This window comes from Hirundo rustica, chromosome 2 (genome assembly GCF_015227805.2).
Source record: "Hirundo rustica isolate bHirRus1 chromosome 2, bHirRus1.pri.v3, whole genome shotgun sequence".
Taxonomy (NCBI): domain Eukaryota; kingdom Metazoa; phylum Chordata; class Aves; order Passeriformes; family Hirundinidae; genus Hirundo; species Hirundo rustica.
The window spans coordinates 98,950,463-98,969,355 of NC_053451.1; the positions used below are offsets into that span (position 1 = coordinate 98,950,463).

The window sequence follows — 18,893 nt, forward strand, 5'->3', positions numbered from 1 at the left end:
AAGAGGGTATTTTCTGAGCATGCCCAGATGTCCTCTGTGTTGTCTACCTCACGTGTCATCTATGCACACTATGCACTATGGCAATGCAACTCTTTGCTATTTCCCTACCAGGAAGTGAAGCACCAAACAATAACTTGTTATTATTTATTTCTTCAGTTGGATGTGGACTACCGACCCAAAAACTCTAAATACAGACCTTCCATAGTCCATTTAAGTAGAATTACTGTGGAGAAAAGAAGCACGGGAAAAATATTCATGATTACAAAAGTCCCATAGGATTCCTTGTCCTTTTCTCAGATGACTTGTTGCTGCAGAATAAAAGCCTCCTGATAACACTCTTGTTTGTGAAGTCTTTCAGTAATACTTCATGTTAGATTCAGACCTATCCTCTGTTTTTTTCCCCACTGATTTGGAATTTTCAGTCTACTTTTCATGTGGAAATACCCTTCCTCATGAAAAGTGTCAGACATGCTCGATGTATAGAGGGAAAAACTTGCTTCCTTCACATGTACACAAACACAGCTCCTTGCTGTGTAACCCATCCTGAAAGCCCTCAGAGATTTTACATTCCTGTGTTGGTTCCTGGCACCCTTCACACCAGATGAGCCAGAGAATGATCATCAACAGGCCCTCTAATCCTGGAGCCCTGCTCTTGGCTGCTGACACCAAGTGAGAGTTTAGGGTTTGCTACTTTCTGGTTCCTTTGAAATGGATGACTGCTGATCACCCTTCCCACTACACACTGCATCTGGCATCTATTAAACCATCTCTGAACCCTGTGTAATCCCTGGGGATTAGTTCTTGTCCAGTTTCCCTACCATCTCAATCAGTAGCCCTCGGGAAGAGACAATGTCCCACCTTGTTCCACATACTTTAACTCAAGTATCAAAACTCTGCTTTGCCCAGTAACCTCTGAAAGAACATCAGACACCACACCAGCTCGAGGCTGCAAAAGCAGGGAAGCCACTATGATTTCCACCATTCTGGAAGCAGCCCAAGGAAAGCCTTCACCTGAGACAGATTTCTCAGCAGCAAAGCCATTCAACCAACTAACAGATTGTCATAGACAGAGTGCATATTTGTTTGATTTGGAGAGATGGCCCTTACAACATATCTTTCTGTGTATTTGTGTACATGTACATGGGTGTACATATTTCTGTGTCCTCTCTATCTCTAATTTATCTTTGCCTTTATATTTATATTTTTGCATGCATGTGTATGTGTGGGAAACATAAATGACCCAAAGGGACAGAGCTAATGAGAAATTATGCCCCTGTCTCTTATGATTTTGTTCTGTTAGATATGGAAAGAGCAGCAAGCCCCAGCTTGCAGGATAAGCATGATAGATCGCCACAAGGACAATGATGATGAAGGAGACTGCTCTGCTGTTCCAGATGACATCTATGATCCCAGAGCAGTGGCAATTTTTAGTTAGATGTCAAGACAGTACAAAGGTCCCACTGAGGTTGGAATATCTGCTAAATGGGAAATAAATTGCAAATAAGTATTCACAATTAGAAGATGAGGATGGAGTTATTATACACAATGAGATACCTGTTCTGACTGGCTGCCACTTTCCAGCAATTGTGAGAAAGGAGTGGAGAGCCAAAATGAGGTCGGGATTTTTATGCAAAGTTAATGGCTTTTGCTGTGGACAGCAATAAAATTAGAACTTATCTACAACCTACAGTGGGAAATAGTTACATTTTCTGTGGAAACACAATATAGATAGGTTGTGATATCAATCAAGACCTGGGTTTGAGAGCAGGTATAACAGAGCGGATGTGTAGGTAGAACGTGTGATTATAAACATTGAACATGGCAAGGGAGGGCACACGAAGAAAAGCTGCTTATGTAATTTTGAGTTAATGGGTATAGGTGTGCCTAAGGAATGAGTGAATGTGTGAGCAATGTTTGTGGGTGGAAAAGAGTGGAAGGAAAACAGGTGTGGAATGAAGGTGTGTGAAATACATGAGAACTGAGATGTGTATTATGTATATATGGAGAAAATGTGAGACAAAAATTGTGTAAATTTATGTTGTTATCTCTTTATATGAAATATTATTTATTTCTATTTGTTCAGATTGATTAAAATATGACCTGCAAGCATTTAATTTCCTGTGGTGCACTTTTATCTATTTTAAGTCAAAATCTTCTGTGTTATTACATGTTGCATACTATGCAGGTCATCTTTCTTTGGTAGAGTGTTTCTTTCTGCAACCCAAACCAGGTTCTCTGTCCCTCTTTTTCCTTTTACCCTCTGGATGTAGGACAGACATTAAAGAGGAAGGAAAATAAAAGGGAGGGAGCAGCCATGCAGGCCTGGGAGGGGTTCATTGGACAGCCCAAAATGCATTGCAAATTAGTACTTTGGCATGAAAACTACAGTGACCTTTTCAGGTTCTTCTCGACTTATAATGTCACTCAGAAATAATCCTTGGCTCTGAATGCTTTATTCATTTCCTCACAAGGAACGGGCAGAAGGATGAGGTAACATCCAAGGAAGGGTACTGTTCTGGCCTGGAAAATAATTGAGAGCTCCTGCCTAACACCTTGGCATGGATGTGCTGCAGACAGAGGGAGTTTCAGTTCTAGTGAGGCAAGTGCTAGCCCTATCATATCCTACTGGTTCCCGTAGGCAGCTCTGTGCATACCAGGCTGGACTCTTGGAATCAGGTTTTTCAACACTTTTATTCATGAGTGTTTAAGAAACTTCAGCTCCTAACTGAACCTAATGATTTTTCTCTATACAGACAGCCTAAAAGTTAGACCTGAAGTCTAGGATAATTTTAAATCTGATGGGTTTTTTTAGGACATGTTCTCATATTTAGCCTGAAAACTTTGCCCAGGCAGAATCTTGTTCAAGATTTAGGAAAATGCAACCTGTCACCTGCAGAAGCAGCTAAAATGCACCTGAAAATCTTGGATGTGTGCTTTACATGGTAGCATATGCATCTTCAACAGCTTTTATAATGAATCCATGAGATCAGGGCATACTGGATATACAGAACATGTTTTACACTGATCATGTGCATGATAATTCTGCCTGAGAAACCACAGCCCAGCCAAGTCCTTTTCTGGCTCCAACCTGGAGCAATTTGCCAAAGTTAAGAAAAGAATTTACTTGAAGAGCTATGACCTGAAGGAAATGTTCCACACTCCATCCTGCCAGTTTCCCTCTTGTTCACTGCTGTGTTGAGCTCCCTGCCTCCTTTTTTGTCGCCTCCATGGTCAGTCACACACTGTTTCTGCAACTTCCATCTACAGGTTTTTCGCTGAAGCTTGATCCTCTTTTGGGACTCTGGGGAGTGATGAGGGAGAACCAGCCCATGTTGGAGGGCAGTGCTGCACATATCCTCAGCAGGGCTCATTAGTCTTGCTGGATTATTATAGCAACCTGGCTGTACTGCTTCCAGGTATTATGAACTAGTCCAGTGTCTCGGAATGGTGCTGAGCTGTGCAGCTACTGTGCTAAGGTAATTGCTGCAAAGGCATTCAAAGCAATGAAGAGAAAGTTGAGCTGTGGTGCACAGTGGACAGCTGTTTGAGATTTTTCTGAAACAAAAAAATCCAGTGTCCCAAAAAGTTAATATAGATATGGGCCATTTAGAATGCCTACCTCTGCTAAACAAATCTTCTGAAAATCTGGGAGATGTACTTAAAATAATAAAAGCTGCAACCACCAAAAAATAGTTTGTACTGTGCCTGAACTCTATCTGCTCTGAAATACTCTTCAAAAACATCTGTAGCACAGAAGCAGCACCTTCCTTCTGGAGAGACTGCTGAACTCTCGGGACCACATGAGATGGCCTGACAAGTGTTTGCTGAAGCAAACTCTGTCAAGATAAGCTGATCTAAACATAAGCTGCTATGCTTATGAAGATCAGCTCTACAACCTTGCATTTGCTAAATTTTACACCTTTACCACATTTTAAATCTATTTCCCCTTTGACCTCAGAGCTTCCTACACTGCTTTGCATTCAGCACTAAACCCACCTATTACTATATTGCACCTCATGGCTGATAGTAACCCCGGTAAGAAAACTACAGTCTACTGCTATTGAAATAACCTACAAGACATAAGTAGAAAGTCAGATCTGTTCTATTATCTATGCTGCCTCTCTCATGCACTGCTCTTGGATAGCCAGTGTTTTTATGGAGGGGATGGAAGAGAAAGTCCTAAGAAGTTAGGAGCAAGATTCCTCTAATTTCCTGCACATATAACCATACTGCAGCAATTAATGTTCATAGAGATGTAATTTAAAACGGTGAATGCGAGTGAAACATAATTGGAATTGCAATATAATCCCTGGCAGGGCATTGCCAATTTCAAGGGGCTGAGTTAAGGTTGTTTGAGAATATATTGTTAACCCTGTTCCTAGTTTTCAGAAGCTTAGCCTGCATTATTTTAATGTTAATCGTTATGTCCAGATTTTTAATGGTTTAGCTGAAGGCAGCATCTTGCAAAGGTACAGAGTCCCTCACGCCAATTTTTAACCCTGTTTTAACAAAGTTTTGTGGAATTTATTTCTAGATGGTAGCTGGAATCCTGCGTTGTGGTCTCCAGCAGGCTCAAATCAGATACAGCTGCTTTCTGCTCTACAGAATGGGGTTAAGGGACCAAGCTGAGATGTCAAGCAAACCAGATGCATAATTTTCCACCTTCCCTTATCCAGCCTTGAATACAGCATGATCTCCGTGACTCGTGCGGTCTTCAGGACCTCCCCTTCAACATCTTTCGAGCCTTTGCAGTGGACCCCCATCCCTTTCCCATGTCCCTGTGCACATCGAGATTGCTCAGCACCTCCGAGGCATTTCTGGCGGGCACCGGAAAACGCACGACCCGGCGAGGGCCGGGCATGGCTCCCCTTTTCCTTCATTCCCCCCGGCCCCCCACGGGCCGAGGCAGAGCACAGGCCCCGAGGCAGGACAGGACGGGCCCCGGTGGGGCCTCAGCCTCCTTCCCCCGGCCCGGGCCCGGGGCGGAAGGCAGCCGCCCTCTCCTAGAGCCGACGTGTCTGGGTCTGGGCCCGGCTTCCGCGGCGCAGGGTGCGGCCGGGCCGGGCCCCGCTGCTTCCCCCGTGCCCCACAGAGCGGGCCGGGGCGGGAGGGCTCCGCGCCGTGGGAACAGCCGGGCGGGGCCGAGGGAGGGAAGATGGCCGGGGCAGGCGCCGGGCGGCAGGCGGCGGCGGGGCGCTGCTGACCGGCGGGGCGGGGGCGCTCGGGCCGGGATCGGGGGCTGGGAGCCGGGGCGGTGCGGGGCAGGTCCCGGGCGGGGTTAGGAAGCGCGGCGGGGCTGGTCCCGGCTTGGAGCGGGGCTGGCGCGGGGGAGGATGAGCTCGGCGCGGCGGAGCCGGAGCCGCCCGAGTCCCGCTCCCCGCGGGGCCGCCTGTTAGTGCTGGAGGAGGAAGAAGAGGAGGAGGCGGCGGGCGGCCGCGGCCCGGGCGGGACTGGAGCTGCCTCGGCGGCGGGCGGGGAGCGGCTTTCGGCCGGAGCAGGGCGGCGGCGGCGCGGCGGCGGAGCGGCCATGCCGTGGTTGAGCGGCGGGCGGCGGCGGCGGCAGCAGCAAGCGGCGGCGGGACAGGGCGGCGGGCCGGCGGCGGGCGTGCAGCGGGGCCGGGAGAGCTCGGAGCTGCCGCTGCCCGCCGGCTGGGAGGAAGCGAGGGACTTCGACGGGCGAGTCTTTTACATCGATCACAACACCCGGCAGACCTCGTGGATCGACCCCCGGGACAGGTACGAGTGAGATCCGAGGGGAAAGTGGGCCCCGTTCGCCCGGGGCCGGGCCCATCGGCGACATTTTCTTTCCCCTGTCCGGGGCCGCCGGGAGGGTGTGGGCGGTGGGGCCGGCGGTGCCGCTGCTGGCGGGGCGCTCGGAGGCTCCGGGTCGGCGGCCCAGGGTGGGGGCTCTGTCACACCGGCCCTCCGCGGCCCACCCTGGGAGCAGAGCCTCTACCCCTGCTGCTGATGGGTTTGTCGGCAGTGTTACGTGTTAAATCTGATGCAGAAAAAATAGTTATTGAAGCTTTCCGGCCCCCACGACCCCGGGGTGGGTGCTCGGGCTAAGCGTTGTCTCAGTGCGGGGGGAGATGGGGAGGCAGGAGCGCTGACACCGCCTGTGTTTATACTGCTCGCGTACCGGACCAGCCCCGCTGTAACTGAGCGGCTTGGCCATCCTGATTTATTAGCCGGGCTGAACTAATTGGCAGCAGCAGGCTGGAGGCATGCTGGAGTAATTTGGTAGATTACCTCCTCATAAAAGATAACGCTGCGTGGAGGTAAGCAAACCGGGAAATTCCTGCGCTTAATTTGACAAATACGCGGTCTGCTGCAAATTAGCAGCAAAAACCTGCAGCTGCGTGGTGTCCGGGGCAGCGTCTGCACGGCCCCGCGGTGCGTGGGGAGCCCGAGTTAGGCCTTTTCTTCTCATTTAGGGTGGATAAATACGGCCAGGTCTTAGGGCTTTTAGCAGAAATGTGTTATAAGCAGTATGGAAGCGTCGTAGTTGAAATCTGGTGGAAGCGTGGGCTCTGTTGCGGGTGCTGCCCAGTAAAAGACGACCTCGCTTCAAAAGCGGTCGCCTAAAAATTTCCACGCCGAGTTAAGTGAACACAAGTGTCAGTATTTTAGGTGTCTGCGAAATAAGAAACATATGTCTCTGTGTATGCTTTTCTATATTAAACAATGTTTTTATAGTAAGTGAAAGTTGGACAAGGACAGTTTGAACCTTAGCCAGAGCTACCTTGCCAGAAGTATGCCTGGAATGTTAAGCAGGCCACAGAAACATTTAAGCGCAGTCTGGGTTAAAGACTGTAGTAATTTGAGAGATTCTTGTCGTTTTGCACGACAACGCATAATTGTTTAAATGGCCTAAATATTTACCTACCGAATGAAGGTGTTTTGTCTCATTATGTGGACATACTTATGCATGCACTTTTTTTTTTTTTTTTGCTGAGATGCTAAACATTTGTTAATACGCTTTAGATAGCACTTTTTTTGTACGTCAGAATGCAATGTACACGTAGTTTAGGTTACTTCTAATACTGTGTTGTAAAGGTAGTCGATGTCTGTTGCTTCTCTGCATCTCATCCTTTCCATTTGCTTTCAGAGAGTATGTGATTTTGTCTTCTGCATGATCTTCTATAACAGAAAAGATTTAGCCACTTACTACAGCGTTGAAGTTGAGTTGCTGTTCAACTTACGTAGTATTGCTAAAATTATGGCTCCATGTTTGGAAGAAATAATTGAAATGCCACACGTTGCTTGAAATTTTGTCTAAGTATTTCGCTCCAAGGTTTAAACTTAGATCTATTTTTCACGTTGGGTAAGAACAGGCTATAGAGCAGAGATTGAGACATTTGCATTGGGGTAGATAGAAAAGACATGATGTTTTCATGTGCACGTTGTCAGTACTTTGTACAGAATTCAAGTAGCAGGAGCTCGTTCTATGACTGCAGAGTTAATCTCTGGTTGAGAACAGACTACTGTTGTTATTTCAGTGAGATGTCTGGGGTTTGCATGGTGGAAAGGTGACCAGTCTTTTTGGGTTTCATTGCAGCAATTCAGATTTCCCTGGGCAAAGTAGGAAAGGATCAAGGTAGTTGTTTTCTGAAAAAGTTTGGGAAAGAAAGGTAAGAGCAGCAGTGAAGTGGTATTGAATCTGTATTTTTGCAAAAAGTGGTTTAAGTGGAGGGCAGAATAACCTACTTGTGTCATATATACTTCAGCATTATGAGTTAGGCATAGAGTGACAGAGTTCAGCCTCCCATTTCTGTGTTTGGATGGTTTTATTTCTAGCCAGGAGGAATTGGACAAAGTTATGAGACCTCAGGCCATGCTTCACTTGAACAAGGTCTCTGAGAATCAGCACTTCCAAGCTTTCCTATGGCTAGTAGTCTCTAAGCATCCCCACAGGCTCCTCTTTCCATTTAGCTGGCACTCAGTTTGTGTTTTTTTGTTTTTGTTTTCAGGATTCCCCCTGAGATTTTGGAACCATTTGTGCAGTTTGGTTAGTGAATTTGATTTGAAATAATTATTCAGTTAAAAATCCCACCACAAAACAAAACAAATTTCCCTCCCCCCCCCCATTGTTTTCCCCATTGAAACAAAAAAAAAAAAGACAAAGAAATGCTAACTGGCAAATTGCTCTGTAAAGGATTTTGGAGTTCGGGAAAGAGAAGATGATGAGGGTAAGGGAAGCAAGTCAGAATTATAAAGATTGGGAAGGGAAAAAGAACTTAGAAGTGGCTACCTTATGATCTTCTGTGGTAAGTAAAAAGAGGTGGAAGAGTGATAAAGTGAGCTGATTTGAGAAGGATGTTATCTTTAGTGTCAAATCAGTGGTTAGGTTCGGGAAGATTACTGTGTAATGAAGGAATTGTGGATGATTCTTTAGCAGATCCTTAGATCTCAGAAGGGAGCCATTGAGTGCGTGTTTTCATCTCGTGGCAGTAGTCATCTTTTATCTTAATAGATTGTAAGTTCTTCAAGTCAGGGAACTGCCTTTTTATCTTGTGTTTGCGCAGTACTTGCTACATTGAAATTCTGTTCAATAATGGGATTTTAAATTAATTTATAAAAGACTGACCATGTTTGTGGTTGATATTGATGATCCTTATGGCACCAGAGATCTTACTACCATTGTTGCTTGTTACGAGACTGTTTTCAAGTGATTAGAGCTTAGACAAAGTTCTTGGAGTTTGGCAAAAGCTTTCCAAGCTCATGAGTCTTGCTATATTTGCTGTATATGGAAACTTCACCTAAAATACAGTGTTGGGCTTTTTTTAATAGCTAGGGAAGAGAGAGTCTTTCAGCCTCTTAATCTTAGTTGTCCTGGTGGTTTAAAAATTTGAATCATGTTCTTTTGGAGTGAGGATTCTAAACTTATAAGGTGTAGGAGTGTTTTTGCATGGAGAAATCACCCATTTGGACCAGTTGGGGAGGAATTTAATCAGTATGGGCTTGGTTTTAGCAGCTGCAACTAACTTCCTGCAACATGGACTGCTGGTACTGGAGAGTTTTTCTGTTCTATGTCCTCATTAGCATCCTAGTTCTGAGGCCTGATAGCTGAATAATGTGCACAGGAGGAAAACTCTGGCCATGTAGAAGAGGTGGGTTGGATCAAGGAGTATGGGATCTAATGGGGTTGGCCCTGGAATTTGACGGACAAGGGGGAAATTTGGTAGGTTTTGAAAGCAAAGCAGTCAGGAGCTAGGGGTAAGGAGAAGGCGGATGGCACCTGAAGTCTGGGAAGAAAAAAGTAGGGAAACTGGACTGAAAACCAGTAGAGCAGGGAGAAACAGGTAAGGAGAAACTGGTATGGTGAGGGTTCAGGGTGTGAGGGTGTCAGCTCTTTTTTTGGCTGTACAGGGAACCCTGAGGGAAAAAAAAGGAGCACGGGGTTTGGATGAGGAATCTTCAGGGTGAGAAAATACCACAAGAGGCAGCATACGAAATTCTAGGTGAAGAAGGAAAGACGACTGGAAGGTGAAATATTAGAACTATGTGTGAGATGTGAGTATGGGGGTCAAGAAATGTAAGATGTGCTGGACAAGGAGATTATTGAAAATAATGGTAGGGACTGGAAATCAGCAGGAAAGACTAATGGGTTTAAAACAAGGATTCACCTTGGCAAAGTCACTAGGGGCTGTTGTTAGGAGTGCAGAGTAGAAATGTGTGAGTACTGGGCAGGAAAGTCCAGAAGTGTTGACTCCTTTTTGCTAAACTATTTCAGGACTTCTGATTCTCATAATTTATTTGATTTTAGCAGGTATCTGTATTACCCAGTTAGTTGACTTTTCCTATTTGGGTGAGACAAAGTCTGCTGCTACTGTTGTTTCCTCTGTTATGGCAAATGGCGCAGCAAGGTGTTTGACTGTGCTGGTATGATGCTGCATAATGTGATTTCTCTTTACCCAGACTGGCTTTATAAAGGAAAAAGAAACTGTAAGTAAGAAGCCTAAATAAAAAGCATATTCATGCTAGATACTCAAATCTAGAAAATTCCAGACTCAAAGTCCCTTAACTGCTGCTTCTTTTGTATTAAAAGAACATTTTTACTGACAAATTATTTTCTCATAGGTTTTCTTGCCTTATTTCATACATGTAGAGGAGCAGCTCTGAGGGCAGATAGGAGAGCTGTGAAATGATGAGAATTACTTCTGAAGTTTTTTGCCCAATTTGAAGATGAGCCTTTAGTGAGGCAAAGGATCGTTTGACATGCTACCATGTGATAATGTTAGAAAGTCAGTGGCCTCTTTGTCAAGGCAAGAGAATATTTCCTAGAGTACTGGAATTTGTATTCAGCAATCCAAAGATAATCATAAGAAGCATTATATTTTTTTCAAAAATAGCATTTTTCTGGGTCTCCCTTAAACCCCTACACTGCAATTAGTGACATTCATTATTAGAATTCAAATCCTTCTATTCTAGAACATCAGAAAGATGAAGGCAACAGTATAGTTAGTACTACTGCCATTTTTGAACGTTGTCTTTAGGTTTGTATGTTTTCAGACTTTTTTTGTCTACTTCCTGTTTGTTGTATTTTGATGTTCAATTCTGTCAACTCATCCTTTTGTTTTGAGCTAATGGCCATTTGTGGAATGGGAAGAAAACAAAGTGATTGTTGATCGTTACTCCAGTCTTCCCTCAGAAAATATTTCAGTGACTGGACAAATTTAAATCATATGCTGTATTTGACTATGATGCAAGTTATTAATATAAAGCATAAAATGAAACATGTAAGGTACAGAAACGTATTTCTGGAAGCGATTCTTTGAAAATGTTTAAAGTGGAGCAGAACTGTTGAAATACTAATTTGGCTGTGATTTTATAAATTAGCTTTCTAGGCTGTTGTTACCAAGCTCACAAGAGATGGAGAAGCTTGGAAAAGAAAAAGAAAAAGAAAAAAAAAGTTGAATAAGTATAGATCTGGAAAATATGCTCTCCCATGAGAGGAAGAGAGTTGAATTTATTCAGTTGAAGAGGTGTTTAAGAAGTGATTTGAGTACTATTCATAGAAGAGATACCAGAGACTTCAGAACTCTTTTCTTCAGTAGATTTATAACAGCATCTGATAGTTAGAAATTAAAACCAGAAAAATGCTATGTTTTTAATAGTAGTAGATATTAGATGTCAGAGTAGTTTTTCCGCTCCTTTACTCTCTAGATGAAATGACCTAATTTTTTGCCCAATTTAAGTCAGTTGTCATTTGAAATCTCATTGTTTATGACCATCAATTTTTACTGCCTCCGTTGCATGATATATTATTTGACCTGTATATAAAATACATATAGCTAAGTATATCCCATAAGGATTGGCAGAGCAGCCATCCTTTCATTAGGAAGTGGAGAGCTGCTCTGTTTGGTTGTTTCTCTTTATGCACCCAGGAAGAAATCCTATTTATCAACATTACTTCAGGCATCCAGGTTGCTGCATTTGCACTGTTTGATTACCTCACGTTGTCAATACAGTGCACTTGGTAGAATTTATGTAAAAAGTATTGCATATGAAACAGTACTTGAGATCCAGATGTTTTGAATTTTCTTTCTGAATGTCAAGACTGGATGCAGTCACAGTGTGGATGGGAAAGCTGTGCAGCTGTGTAGACTGCTCTCCTGGCATATGCCTGGGAATACAGGCTGCAGCAAATGGTGTTGAGAAAGGGTTGCAGTGCCCTGAGCCTCTCTAGGCAATCTGCACATATTTGTACTTTAGCTCTTGCTCAGACTAATTCAGCAATATTTTTAAGGGCTTGCTGTAGCTAACATTTGTTTTGAAAGCTTCACATATATATATATATATATATATGCCGTGATAGATCTACTGCTCTGCCTTTCATGAGGGAGATACTCGGGGTTTTTTTGGTTGGTTTTTTTTTTTTTTTTCATCCTGTCTGGTAGGCCTTCAGACAGATATTTAACTTCATATTGTGAGTGAATCCCATGAAAATATGTATGACTAAGAATGAATGAAGACACAAGCATTCTAGAATTAATGTTACTTGGTATTAGGTATACTTTTCAAGCTGAGTCTTTTTGTTTGATTGGTAGATTCTGATTAGTTGTAACATATGTTACAATGTTAATCAGCTGATTCATAGTAAATACTTCTAAATTAGTGCCTTTCTCGCTCTCCTCCCTTGATCACACCTCTCTGATTTAAATGTTATTAAGAAGTAACTTATTTTCTTTTCAGGTTTATATTGCTGTTGGAAAAGCAGTGCCTGTATGAAGTGAGCATGCATGTTATCTTGCAATTTAGCATTGTTACAAATGAGTGCTACATCTCTAGTCACTCGGTATTAGTGTTTTTAGTAGTTTTTCAGTGTCTTGAAAAGTAGAGGTGGAAGGCATCCACTGATTCTTCCTAAGATGAAAGGTTTTCATTATAGTGCAGTAATTGTGATTTATGATTTATTTAATTGGTTTTTACTAGTTAAAATACATATCCTTTGAAAATCTGTCTTAGGCAGCATAAAATTTCAAGACCTAATGCATGTGTGCTAAAGCGTCACAATATCTGTTGAGCCACAGAAACCTCATTAACACAAAAGCCACCGCTGTTAAGCTTCTTGACATTTTGTTAAAGGTGAAGGGGGTTTTCTGTGTGTGTGTAGCTCTTACCTCTTCATGGAAGTATTTTCAGCAATTAGATATGTAATGTAGACACCTGCCTTATTGTATTTGTGTGCATGCTAGAATGGATTAAATGAGCAGGTGTGCCCTGAGTGTGTTACAGCAATGTGATGGATGGCACGTGTTGTGGGGGCTGTTTCTTGAAGGGTTCTGTGCCATGGTATTGACTCACATCTGCATTGGGTCTTGCAGACTGAGAAACCCTGACCTGTTGGAACTTGTCCATGCTTGAAACTGTCAGAGAAGCTACCTTGCTATTTTTATATATATAAAATAGCGTGTATCTGAGATGGTATAGACATAGTGGTTGTGTTTATTGTAATTAAGCTGCACCAGGCATTGTGAAAAGAAAACTGGGTGTTTTCATTAGCGTATCTTCTACAGGGTATGGGGAGGGAAGTCTCTGCTTTTCAGGATCTGCACATATATCAATGCAAGATTTGAAATGTCAGAAGGCTAGGGCTGGGGTTTAAGTTCTATTATCTAGAGAAAAAAAAATCCTATTTAAGCTTGGATTCTAGTGATTAGTTCAGGAGATAACTTCATGTTTTTAGCAAATATAAATATAGTGACAACACTGTGTAAACATAAGAACAAATGACTTGTAGGCAATAAAAAACCCCTAGAAACTTATCTATAGTAGAGCCCTGCTAACAAGCTTCACAGAGGTGCCTGTTAAATGTAATGTTGGTTTATAATTTTGTGGTGTTTGTTGGAAGGTAGAGCTTTGTAAGGCTGTATGTGAGGCCAGACTGAAGTATTTCGTTGATACATTGTTGAAAAAAAAGAAAACTAATACATTTCTGCCTACAGTTAAAAATAGAACTTCCTGAATATCTTATCTGCTGCAGATGTGACAGTTCACATTCACCAGCAAAGTCAGCCAGTATTGCAGCTTTTAAGTAATCTTCAACTTGTTTCTGGTTGAAAGAAGCACTCTAGAGAAAACACGCTCTAGGTATTTTTCCTACCTCATTGCCTGCTGTGGGAGGGCAGGGAGCACGCTCAGCAAGGTTTGGCAATACAGCGCTCTTGAGCTAATAATTCACTGCTGCCAAAACCAGTAATGTCCTCTCTGCCAAACCACATGGTCTCACCCCTCTCTTGCGCTGGTACCCTTGCTTATCTGACCTTGCAGTAAGAAAAATGAGAAAAAAAACCCCAGCCCTACGCAATATTTCATGTCCCTTTTTTGGGGAGGGGTAGTGTTCAGCGGGTTTGGTTCCCTAAGCTGACTTAACCTTTGGGGCAGATGGATTTTTATGTCAATTAAGTTTGATTCGATATGGAATTGGATTAGGCAAAAGTGATGAGTCAGTTTAAAACCTTCTTTGAGTCAATCCTTTTTGTAAATGGCAGCCTTGACTACAGATTTTTAAAATACTCCCATAGTAAAACAACACATCTCTAAGCAAGCTTCAAGTTACGTTTTAAAAGGAGGGAACCAGTTTTCAGACATAAGATGGATGTTTAAAGGCCAGCAGAAGAAAAATAGGTGTCAGAATCAGTTTTTCAGAATAGCAGCACTGAAGTGGCTATTAAGAGGTGAGAGAGCTGCAAGTAGCACAGCTGATTTGGGCACTGAGCTTGTGGTATCACTGCCAGCTTGGAAACACTAAAGACTTGGTGAAGTCAGTGGTGAGTGTTGCCATTGCTGACAGGTAACAAAGTTGGCGTGTGAGGGAATTGGACCAGATGTGTGTGAGGGAGGCAAGTATAAGATCAAGTAGATGTGGGAAGGATCTTGACAGTGGAGCACCTCCAAGGAAGATATCAGTTGGGTATAAAAGTGTAGGGTGTGACTGAGGAAGGGATGGGGCATGAAAAGGCATGTCAAGGTAGCAACAAAAGCCACGGAGCAGCTATTTGGGTGGTTTTGTCACCAGTGTTGCGAGTGAGAGCTCCTCAAAAGACCCTTACTGTGCATCTGGAGAATATTTTAAGAGAGGTGAATGTGTACAGGTGGAAGTTGCCAGGTCATAGAGGAGGAGGAGGTTGTAATATTTGTATTAGATGAACAAGGCTTTTGTCTCTCCTTATGGAGAAGAGCAGGGACTTTGATGTGTTCTTTTTCCTTGATACTTATCTAGTCTATTTGGTGAGAATAAATCCTTCAGTTCTTAACTAGTCATTAGTAGCAAGGAAAGGGGATGTAGGCTTTGTTTTGCCGTGCCACAGGGTCTTGATAATTTCTTATACTGTCCCAAATAGCAAAATTAATTTGGACTTAATACAATGAGAGTGTGCTAAGACGTTGGCAAGACATGACTTTTAGTAGCCGATTGAATCCTTCCAGTCAGCCATTTAATACTGCTACCCCACCTGGTGAGGCTTGCTCTAGGTACATGTTGCAGGATCAAATAAGCTGTAATGTTTCTCAGTTTGTTTCTCTACTTTTCTGTGGGTATTGGCTGGAGTAGGAAAGGCTTTTGCGTCCAGTGATGAGCTTGGTGGTCTCCCTGTGGTTTGCAGGATGAAGGCAGTTCTGTGCTGTACTGTTCACTCTTTGGCTGAAGGAGCTGGTTGCCATCAAGGGCTGAGTTAGTAAATAACAAAACTTAAAGCAACGACATTTTTTTATTTTTGTTTTCAAAGACTTTTCTGTTTCAGTATATTTAATTGGCAGTGGGACAAAAATAAAGTGCAGCGATATCAACACCCTTGAACCAGCAAGAGAGAATCAAAGGCTATCTTTCATTGTGTTCTGAAAGGGTTATTTTCAAGATGAAATATCTGTGAGAATCTTGTTGAAACTGTTTTGACTGATATTGTACTTAGGCTGGAACTCCTTTGCACAAAGTGTGATTAGGATTCTTTATGGCAAAATGCAAAGTTTGGTATCAAAGCTGAAAATGCATAACATTTCAAAATTGATTTATTTAATGTTGGGTTGCAGTTTAAACAGCTAAAAATAAGACTTTTAAAAAGCCTTAATGTACAGCATTTTCTTAGAAGGAGTGACCTATGTCACTCAGGAGTTTGGGAAGGCAGCTGAAGTACTGCATAATTGTCTAGTTCTATAGCATAAACAAATTGTGACCCACTTCTCAAAGGTGGATACAGTCCAAAGTTACTTGACTTGAACAACAATTCTATGAGTGCTTAGAAGAGAATTACAGAAAAAAAGTACACTACCTTTTTGGGGGGGGATGGGCAGTGTAGGGATAGTTAGGAAATTAAGAAGGAAGTGTGCGTGTTTGGAAAGAACTGTTTGAACACTTGTGTGTCTTTTGCTTCCCCCAGATTATATCTTTTGGATAAGACTAAGAATCACAGTATTAAAGATATGATGAGACACATAGGTAAAAACCCTTGAACCCCAAACTTCAGGATAAGTTAACCACAAAACCCAAGAAAAAATTGATTTAATGACCATCATGCCTGTTGGATCAAAGGTCAGTTGTAGTAGTGTCTAAATAGCCTTTAACAGTATAATTTATGATTAACACAAGTTAACCTGATGATCATCTGTTAGAGATAGCATAACTGACCTCTACTACGTATAGTTAAAAAAAAAAAAAAAAAGGGAGGAAATAGTTGTAGATGAAACTGCAATAGGTAATTTGACAAAATTTGGTTAAAAAATATGTATATTCATATTGTATATTTGTATATGCTTGTTTTCAGCTGTATACAATGTACTGATTGGCAACATTTGAAAAAAAGTGTGCACTACTCTGTGTTGGTTTGAGTTGTCTTATTTTTGCTTTTCTGCCAGCTCATAGTTTATTCAAGGGAAAGCTTAGTGGTGCTCTTGTGGTTATGAGTGTACTGAGATTTGTGATAAACAAGCACCATGTGCTCAAGACTCTGCACAGGCATTTCAATACTACTTCTGTGCTTAATGTAGGTGCTCAGTTGGGACAAATTACAGAATTATTTTTTTAGAAAAATATTCACCAGTACCAGCTTGCAGAAAGATGGTTAAAAATGCTGTACTTCGAAATGATGGGCTTGTTTCTTGCTTTTCCTTGAGATTCCTCCCAAGTAATCAAAACCAATCCTTGCCTCAATAGACTTACACCTGTGAGCTTCCATTTCTGCATTTGATAATGCTTCAGAGGCCAAATTTTTCACTTTGAAAATCCATTGTAGCCTATTTCTTAATTGCAGTTTGATTTTGATGCTTGTGTCTTGTCTGTATGGCAAAAGACATAGTTTTTACTACTAGTGGTAGGTTGGTATTTTTTGGTGTGTTCTCTATGGGTTTGTTGGGTTGTTTTTTGGTGTAGTCTTTTGGGTTTTTTTTTCTTTTTTAAAAAATAGAATATAGCTACAAATTTTACCCCCAAAAATTGTGAAATAAGCCGTTTAATTTTCTGTTCAAATAAAATCTTTCCCTTTAGCCTATTTTTGGAGTAAAATGTCATGAGGTTTATGATCAGGCTGACTCTTGGATTCTGATGAATTGATGGTGCAATGAAGATACTGTATTTTTGGTTCCAGGAATTATTTTCTTACTGTAAAATAAGCTATTTTGTAAATTCCTGGTTGCCGTATTTAATAGTATTTTGTATGCACTTACATGAAGTTTTGGTGAAGTGTTGCAAACTTCTTCACTTGGACATGATTGAAGGATTTTGGAGCAAAGAGCGTTTTTAATCTACGACTAAGTACCCAAACACAAATGTGCAGGAAGGAGTATGTGAATGATCTGTACCATGTCATTCAATCATCTGAAATTTCAGGCAACTTACCATCTGCAATATTTGTTTATGGATATAATCTAAGTGCTTCTGATAGTAAACATAATTCTGTTTTTACATCTGGAAGGCTGGAGTTCAGAAATGTTTGTGGGGAGTGATCCATGGAAGGTTTGCTGAGCCATGATTAGTTTTGTGGTGGTTTTTCTGTTGATTTCAGTTTTTAAAGAAAAGTCATGGTAGTGTTTCCTGTCATTGGCTGTAAATGTCACTCAGAACGTCCTTAGCCTTTGTACTGAGTCTGTTCTTAGGGATTCAAGGCCTTTTAGGAAATTACCAGCTACCTGAATTCTTAATAAATTTCCAGAAATGGCTTCTGGAAGTTTTGACATACATTTTGATATCCCATCGTTTTGTCTTCTTGGAGTGCGTCATGTGCTTAGAAAAAAGTCTTAAGTTTTCTCAGAAGTAAATATAAAAAAAACCTTGAGCATTTCTTAGAACTTAGATGTAGACCTGCCTTAATGCTAAGACAGATTACAGGGTTTTTTTTTATTACTTAATAAAAGACAAACCATCAGGTGATTCGTATGAATGGAGATACATGTATTTTTTTAAAAAACTAGTGTTCATAAAATTTGCCACAATATTCAAGGAATGGGCTAAATAAAGCTCCAGCGATTGTGGAAAGGAGTTCATTTGTGCAAACTTTTCCCATTGAAATACCAATACTCATATATACAGTGAGCTCTCTTGTAATATTGTGTTAGAGATATTGTTTCTGGGAGTAATCTTGTATATCTGCCCATGCCTGCTCAGGGCTTCTGTTTGGTTACAGCGCTGATGTAGCTGATCTTGTTCTCTGGACATCTGCCTGCTAGGAGTGAGATGTGTCCTCTGTTCTGTCTCATAATCTGCCAAACAACCCTAGGGCAATAATGCACTTCCTTTACTATTGATGGGACTCATTTTGGATTCTTGAGTTAAAGACTCTATCTTTTTCTGTTTTATGGAAAAAGTATCTAAAAGGGAGTATTGGTAATTTTTTTTTTTTTTTCTTCTGACATGGAATGGGTTCAGAATTTTTAAAAAGTTTTGTTGTTTTAAAATGCAGCTGCCTCATTTTATCATTAAAACATAACTGTAATAAATTTCTGGAATATCTCCTTTGGGGTAATTATGTTTGGTATGTGAACATCTGGAGTTTTTGAAATTTTGCACATACGACTGTTTGCCCACATGGTTCTTAAGATATTTGTTTTTTTCTTTATGAAGTGACTTGATAAAGAAAATAATATTCATTTTTTACTCAAATCACAACTGTAAGTTTATTTTCTTTACATTTAGAATCTGTGGAACATTTATAAAAGGTTTTTCTTTAAAATACAAATGACCCTGTGTCCAAAACTCTGGTTTCATTTGGTACATCCCAAAACTACGGGTAGTGTCCTGACTGTGGAGATTTTCTCCCTACCCTCCATTCCCTGAATACGGTTCTTCAAAATGCAAACCTTTGGAGATCCTGTGTTCATTTTTTCTGTCTTTTGCCTTTTTATGTATGTGCTCAGAAGCTTGTTTTTCAAAGTGGATGAAGATTTTAATACTAATACCCATA

The 18,893-nt window shown here is 41.6% G+C and overlaps 1 protein-coding gene across 1 annotated transcript in view; it reads left to right on the forward strand.

The window, feature by feature from the left end:
* Positions 1 to 5,512: 5,512 nt before the first annotated feature.
* WWC3 (WWC family member 3) overlaps positions 5,513 to 18,893 on the forward strand; it is a 98,548-nt gene continuing 85,167 nt past the window's right edge. The window contains exon 1 of the mRNA XM_040055602.2: positions 5,513 to 5,736. Within this exon, the coding sequence (XP_039911536.2) occupies positions 5,528 to 5,736 (209 nt within the window). The 5' untranslated portion in view covers positions 5,513 to 5,527. The remainder of the gene's footprint in view (positions 5,737 to 18,893) is intronic.